This window comes from Myotis davidii, unplaced genomic scaffold (assembly GCF_000327345.1).
Source record: "Myotis davidii unplaced genomic scaffold, ASM32734v1 scaffold2920, whole genome shotgun sequence".
Lineage (NCBI taxonomy): Eukaryota > Metazoa > Chordata > Mammalia > Chiroptera > Vespertilionidae > Myotis > Myotis davidii.
In genome coordinates, this window is record NW_006292294.1 from 12,411 (window position 1) to 20,646 (window position 8,236).

Sequence of the window (8,236 nt, forward strand, 5' to 3'; positions counted from 1 at the left end):
TGCTCTACATTCAACTACTGAGCCACACCAGCCAGGCCTTTGGCAGGGGTTTTTGCCCTGAGGTACATCCATTCACATCTGAGGACAAAGCCAGAGCATCAGGCCCTCCCTGCACCCACTTCTCATTGCCTGAGGATCGCACTGTTAGTACACATGCCACCACCTGGTGACCTTCAACTTCACCCTCAAAGCACATTACAGTGGCCTCCTACAAGATGGACATGGCAGGGACCATAGTCTCCAGTTTATAAGTGGCAAATTCAGGAGGGAAACTGAGTCATGAGGGCAGAACTTCCTGACCAAGAACTCCTGCCTACGTTTTCCTGACTGCTGGACCAGGTCTCCTTTTGGGAACCAGAAGTCACAGCTCTGGCCTAACTCACATGGGACTTGTCATCACTTCCTGCCAGTACAGGAGGTGCCTTCAGGGGGATCAGAAGGGACACTGTCATCACCCCAAGGAATGATGAGGAAAGGGAAGGGTCTGGGTGTGCTCACAGGGGCTCCAGAGGAAACCTAAGTCCCAGAGGGCCCTGTCACCACCCTGTTCTGTGGCAGGACTTTTCAGGGAGGTGAATCCTTAGTCAGGGCCTTGGCAGGGAACCTGAGAATCTTCTCCTGCCTCTTGGGGCTGCAGGACCTGCGTCAGCTCCTTTCCCAGCTCCATCCACTCTATCCTCTCAGCGTCCTCCCCGGCCTCTACCTTTCCACAGCTTCAGGCCCTGCGGGTTGAGCTCAAATCCTGCCAGGCACATGCAGGTGTAGCTGCCATGTGTGTTGACACAGTTGCTGCAGCTTTTACAGATTTTGGGTTTCAACTGCCTTTTGTCCATACTTGCAAGGGGAAGGAGAGGGTGGTGTATTCCTACAGCATGGGCAGCCTTCAAGCCTGGGATTCAGCCATGTTTCCTGCCATCGAAGCGTCTGGAAGGCCCCACCGCCTCCTGCCAGGTGAGTGGTGCCTTTTCTAATTCATATGGAGGTGTCCTGTGGGTAAGCATGGTGGCCTAGGTGCTCTGTTGTCCAGATGTGGCCAGAAGTGGCCCAAGTCCTCCCTCTGAATCCCTCCACCACCACCTCCTCTCGGGCAGCTCCCAGATAGGGCAGGGACATCACTGCCACCTGTGTCCCAGCCTGAGGACTTGGGTAAAGGCCCGAGTGGGCCTTCCTGGAACCAAGTGTGGGAGAAGTGCTGCAGGCCCTGAGCAGGCTCCTTTTGGTGGCCTTGGTCCTGACTCCCCCGGGTGGTGCTGTGGGCTGAGCTCTCCTTGGAATCCTGGTGACTCTGGTGAGACAGCGCTCTCCCATCCACACGACTTCTGAGACTCCAGCCCATGGCGATGGACTGAGAACCAACCCTGAGCCTGACCCATCGAGGACAAGGCTTGTAGGTCGGGGCCCAGAATGTGAAAATGATGCCAGATAGGCCAGCGCCACCTGGACAGTGGGTGCCAGGCCATGAGGGCAGTGGGGCTGACATCCAGCCATGCAGCCTTGGGGTGGTGAAGGTGCCCCTTCTGATCCCCCTTAAGGCATCCCCTGGACTGGCAGGGAGTGATGAGAACCCATATGTGAGTATGGCCAGTGGTGGGCAAGGACTGGGTGCCTGGAGCAGGGAGCAGCAGCTGATGGGTGAAGAGTGGCACGTGTTTCTGACATCTGGCTCCTTGTTCTTCTAGCAGGGACACATTTGTGTGCCTGGCCAAGAGGGGCTCAGCCTCTGTCTTCTGTCCCCCAGTGGTATGGGCCCCCATGGCATGTGGTCTGATCTTCTCAGGAGAGGACTGAGCCTGGGGCAATGGTCTCCGATGACACCTGGTTTCAGGCTCTTCTGTCCTCGGCAAGGTGGGACTGTGGACCCTGCTCAGAGCCTCCAGGATCCCTGGCTCAGCCCCCTCCTCCTCTCTCTGTATTCTGTACTAACCCCTCTCTCTGGGTGAGTCATGGTTCTGCCTTATCACTGCTGGCTCCATCTGCCTGCAGATGCCTGAAATCCCTTCCCTGCTCCCCTGGAAAGCGAGCAAAGCCTAGTGATGTGTGGAGGCCTGGGTCCTCCTGTGTCTCTGGAGAAAGGATGGGCTAGGCCAGGTGTTCTCTGAGCAGCCACCCCTGGGGTATGGTCCCCTGGGATGTCCAACCCAGAGATGGTATAGTCAGTCGAGAGGGGAGGAGAAAATGGCAGTCAGATAGGCAGACCCATTGGGCACCTCATCACGGGGCCAAACTAGAAATACAACTAAATTAGAGAACATTCACCCACAATTACCAACTGAGGTCCAGCTGAGGAGATGACTTATAACAAGGAAGAACAGTAAACACCTGGAGACAGGTAGGAAGGGGGAAGTTGCAAGTGGAGGGGAGCTGAGAGAGGAGGGAGCACTGTGCTATGGGGAGAACTATCCCCTCAGAAAATAGATGCTGGGAGCACAAGCTGGGATCCACACACCTGTGGCTGACCTGTGGCACACATACCATCCAATCAGCTATGAAAGGTAGCAGGGCTGTTGGCCCAGCAGACCAGAGCCAGTGGGAGAGATTGCAGCAGTTTGGTTGCTTTTTTTTTTTTTTAAATCTCTAGAGCACAGGAGTTTTCATTTGCAACTACATACCTGAGGCATTGGCACAGGGAGGGAGGCAAGGCCTTGAGGTGCCTAAGGAGAGCTGGGGTGGGAAGCAATGCAGGGAGATGTAAAAAAAAAGTAGCCAGGAGTCATTGGGTCATTAGTACACTTCCAAATGGCCATTTTTTTCTGTGAGGAGCTAACTGCTCCCAACACCCAAAGAGCAGGTAAAGAAATAAACCCTGCCCTACGTGGTACAGCCTGCCACACCCCAAATTTTGAGCTTTACTGAGGGAGCAAAGGCAGAGGCCAAGTTTAAGGGTAGAACAGTCTCGAGGAGCACTCAGTGAGCTGATGGGAGAGGGGCCATCTGCCCCACTATTCTAGGAACCACAGTGATAAAAACTCCAGGGTCCCAAGGGCAGAGTAATATTTTGGGCCACTCATGGAAGAGCAGCTTTGGAACAGGAAAACACACTCATCATATTCCCTGAAAGCAAAAGAGCACCTACCCCACCTAAAGCGCTGTCAGAAGCAGACTTTAGAGTGATGAAGATTGACAGCTGGCTGACAGGCCAAGGTGGGCAGAGGTGGAACTCAGGGAATCGGGGGAAGTGTGCTGAATCAGCCCTGGCTCTGGGCGTCTAACAAACCTACTCTAGAGGGCAGATTGGCCCCTCCTGCTTACAGTCAAGGTATATGGAGACAGACACAAGCGGTGGACCGGTGCATTGCTTGGAGCTTCAAGCAGGTTCCTAAAAGCCAACAGACAGTACCATACCCGATAATAGTTAGCACCTATTGGCAGTATTGGCAGTATTGGAACCCAGTATTGGCAGACAGACAAAAAAGTAGCATCCTAAGCCAGTTCCCATGGGGTATTAAAACTCAGCTGAAATGAATGACACTTCAGTTCCCACCCCCAACTTTTTTCTTCCTCTTTTCTCTTTTTTACTCCTGTTTTTATTCTCCTTGATTCTTTTTAGTTTTTCTATTTCCTTTCTTTTTAAAAAATATATTTTATTGATTTTTTACAGAGAGGAAGGGAGAGGGATAGAGTGTTAGAAACATTGATCAGAGAGAAACATCGATTCAGTTGCTTCCTGCACACTCCCTACTGGCAATGTGGCCACAACCAAGGTACATGCCCTTGACCGGAATTGAACCTGGGACCCTTGAGTCCGCAGGCCGATGCTCTATCCACTGAGCCAAACCGGTTTGGGCTCTTTCCTTTCTTTTAAAATTTATCTTCCTTATTTTTCTCCTATATTGATTTGTTATTATTCTAGTCTCTGTTGTTTTGTTCATATATCTAATTTTCCTCTTCCCTGTTCCTATTCAATTTTCCTTTCTCTTTTCTTTTCATTCACTATTAATTTTTTTATAATCTCTTTTTCTTTCTTTTTCTCCTAATTTATTGTTTCACTTCCTAAATTTAGGTCTATTTGCTCTCTTTCCTTTTCAAAATTTTTTTTCTTATTTTCTCATTTCTTATCTCCCTCCTTTATTCTAAACCATTTCCTTCCCCTATTTCTCTAATTCTTCATTCTTATTTCTTTATTTAAGCTCTGTATTTACAGAGTCTTCTCCCCATTTCTTGTTTTTTTTTGTTGTTGTTGTTTGTTATGTTGTGTTTTCTCCCCATATTTCTTTCTTTCTTTTTTCTATCATTCTTGCTCTATTTTCTCTTTCCAAATTCTCTTTTCTCTGGTGGTCACTTTTGTTGGGAGCTATAGGGGACTTGTGTACATTCTTGTTCTGTTTCTCCTGTGTTATGTTGTATTTTGTGTTGTTCTTTGGTTGTATTTTGTGCTGTTTAGTCAGCAAGTCCAAAATGCCTGGTACAACATGGTCAGGGGTAAGCCACATAATCAGACACCCTGGAAGGAGACTCCATTCACGAATGGGACAATAACATTCAAGACTCAAAAAGAACAGGAGAATTCAAATACCTAAATTAGGGAGCCCGGAGAGACTGCACCACTGGGTCCCACAAAGCACCTATTAAATAAGACCAACTCAAAAAATCTGGGTGGTATAGCAGTTTGATTTATTAGTAATACATAGAAATAAATGAAGGCACAAAAAGTGGAGAGATAAGGAAACAACCCTTAAATGAAAGAAAAGGAGGACTCACCAGAAAAGGAGCTAAATGAAATGGAGGCAAGTAATTTGTCAGATAAAGAATTCAAAGTAATGGTTATAAGGATGCTCAAAGATCTGAATGAGAATTACTAGCAACTCAATGAGAAGTATAAGGAGCTGAATGAGAAATACATCAACATGAGTAAGAATTAAAAGAAAATGAAAAATGACATAGTGCAACAAAGAACACCCTGGAGGTTTCAACTGTGGACTAGAAGAAGCTGTGGACAGAATCAGTGAGTTAGAAGACAAGGTAGAAAAAAACACCCAAGCAGAGCAGCAACTGGAAAAAAAAACTACACTAAAAAGCAGGAGACTTTAAGCAAGCTTTGGGACAACAGAAAAAACAAGAACATCTGCTGACAAACTAAAAATCTTAAAGGCTGACAGAGAGAGGCAAAAAGTTACCTACAAGGGATCTCCCATTAGACTATCAGTGGATTGGTCAATAGAAACACATCAGGCCAGAAGGTAGTGCATGAAGTATACTAAGTGATAAAAACCAAGGTACTGAATCCAACAGCACTCTATCAGCAAGGCTATCATTCAAAATTGAAGGTGAAGTCAGGAGCTTCACAGACAAAAAAGGCTAAAGGAGTTTATTACTATCAAACTAGCAATAAACAAAATGCTAAAGGGACTGTTGTAAAAAGAAGAAATAGAAAGGGAGGGAGGAACACAGGCATAGAGAATAAAAATGGCAACAAAGGAGTACCTATCAATAATAACCTTAAATGTAAATGGATTAAATGCTCTAATCAGAAGGCAAAGGTTAGCCGAATGGATAAGAAAACATGACCCATATATATGCTGTTTACAAGAGACTCACCTCAGAACAAAGGATTCATGAAATCTGAAAGTGAAGGGATGGAAAAGTATTTTTCAGGCAAATGGAAATGAAAAGAAAGCTGGGGTAGCAATACTTATATCTGACAAAAGAGACCTCAAAGTGAAGCCCATCACAAGAGATAAGGACAGCGACTTCATAATACTAAAAGGATTGATACAATGAGAGGATATAACTCTGGTAAACTATATGTATATACTCAATACAGGAGCATCTGGAGGATATCAAGGGAGATATCACAGCAATACAATCATAGTAGGGAACTTTAATATCTCACTGACAAAATTTGATAAAACTTCTGGGCAAAAAAAATAAAAAATGAAACAGCAATCCTAAGTTACACACTTGATTAGATACAACTAATTGATCTCTTCAGAACATTCCACCCCAAAGCTACAGCATATACTTTCTTCCCAAGTGCAACAAGGGACATTTTCAAAGGTACACCACATGTTAGGACACAAGCTAAGCCTCTACAAATTCAAGAAGATTAAAATCATATCAAGCAATTTCTGACCACAGTGGCATGAAATTAGAAATCAGCTACCAAAAAACACTAAAAAACAATCAAGCACATGCAGGCTACATAGCATGCTATTAAACAATGAATTGGTTAACAAAGAAGAAATTAAAAGATATCCTGGAAACAAATGAAAATGAACACACAACAATCCAAAATCTATGAGGCACAGTGAAAGAAGTACTGAGAGGAAAGTTCCTAGCACTATAGGCCTACCTCAAAAAGAAGAAAAGCTCATAATAAGTTATCTAACAGTACAACTTAAAGAATTAGAAACAGAACAACAAGAAAAGTCGAGAGTAAATAGAAAGTAGGAAATAAATGGCATAGAGTAAAACAAACAAACAAACAGAAAAACAATACAAAAGATCAATAAAAGCAAAGCTTGTTCTTTAAAGGAAAAACAAGATTAATGAACCCCTGGCCAGATTCACCAGGAAATAAAGTGAGAGAACCCAAAATCAGAAATGAAAGAGATGAAGTAACAACTGACCCCACAAAAATACATAGGATTGTAAAACAAAACAAAACACTATGAACGACTTTATTTCAACTAACTGGACAACCTAGAAAAATGCACATATTTATAGAAAAATACAACCTTCCAAAACTCAGTCAGGAAGGTTGTATTTTTAATTGGCTGATAACTACTGCTGAAATTGAAGCAGAAATAATAACAATAAAAATTTTCAGCAAACAAATGTGCTGGTCTAAATAGTTTCACAGGAGAGTTTTCCCAATGTTCAAAGCAGAAATAACACCTATCCTCCTCAAACTATTCCAAAAAGTACAACAGGAAGGAACATTTCTAAGCTCTTTCTATGAGGCTAACATTATTCTAATACCAAAACCAGATAAAGACACTACAGAGAAAGAGAATTACAGGCCAATATCACTGATGAACATAGAGGCTAAAATTCTCAACAAAATTTTTGCAAAATGATCCAGCAATACATTAAAAAGGTAATACACCCTGACCCAGTGGGATTTATTCCAGTAATGCAAGGTTGGTATAATATTCACTAATATATAAATGTGGTGCAGCACATAAACAGATTGCAAGACAAAAATCACACGATCATTTCAATTGATCCAGAAAAGCATTTGACAAAATACAACACCCTTTTTTGATAAAAACTTTCAGCAATGTGGGAATAGAGGGATCATACCTCAGGGTAATAAACGGCATGAATGGCAAACTTACAGTCAACATCATATTCAAGGGGACAAAATTAAAAGCATTTCCCCTAAGAATAGGAACAGGACAAGGATGTCTGCTTTCACCACTCTTATTCAACATAATACTGGAAGTCCTAACCATAGTGATCAGACAAGAAGAAGTACAAGGCAGCCAACTTGGAAAGGATGTAGTAAAACTCGGATTGTTCACAGATGACATAATACTGTACATAGAAAACCCTAAACCTCCACCAGAAAGCTACTAGATTTAATAAATGAATTTAAAAATGTAGCAGAATACAAAATTAACATCCCAAAATCCATGGCATTTTTATACACTAGTAATGAACTCTGATAAAGAGAAACTAAAAAAAAAAATAAACCAATTTACCACTGAAACAAAAGCATTAAGATACCTAGAAATAAACTTAACCAAGGAGGTGAAAGACCTGCACTCGGAAAAGTACAGGAAGTTGAAAAAAGAGCTAGAGAAAGATATAAACAACTGGAAGAATATACCATGTTCATGGATTGGTAGAATCGGCATCATTAAAATGTCCATACTACCCAAGGCAATCTATAGATTCAATGCAATGCCTATTAAAATACCAACAGCATATTTCACAGACCTAGGACAAACACTCCAAAAATTTATATGGAACCAAAAAGATCCCAAATAGCTGCAGCAATCTTGAGAAGGAAGAACAACGTTGGAGGATCACAAGACCAAATATCAGATTATACTACAAAGCCACCATGCTTAAAACAGCCTGGTCCTGGCACAAGAACAGGCATATAGATCAATGGAACAGAACAGAGAACCCAGAAGTCAACCCACGCCATTATGCTCAATTAATATTTGACAGAAGAGGCAAGAAAATACAATGGAGGAAAGACTGTCTCTTTCATAAATAGTGTTGGGCCCTAAATAGTATTGGGAAAATTGGACAAGTACTTGCAATAAAAGAAACTAGACCACCAACT

The 8,236-nt window shown here is 43.2% G+C and overlaps 1 protein-coding gene across 1 annotated transcript in view; it reads right to left on the minus strand.

Moving 5' to 3' along the window:
- LOC102756215 (adhesion G protein-coupled receptor E2) overlaps window positions 1-833 on the minus strand; it is a gene marked incomplete at its 3' end in the record, with an annotated part of 8,486 nt that extends 7,653 nt beyond the window's left edge. Inside the window, exon 1 of the mRNA XM_015565305.1 lies at window positions 704-833. Within this exon, the coding sequence (XP_015420791.1) occupies window positions 704-833 (130 nt within the window). The remainder of the gene's footprint in view (window positions 1-703) is intronic.
- Between the last annotated feature and the right edge of the window lie 7,403 nt (window positions 834-8,236).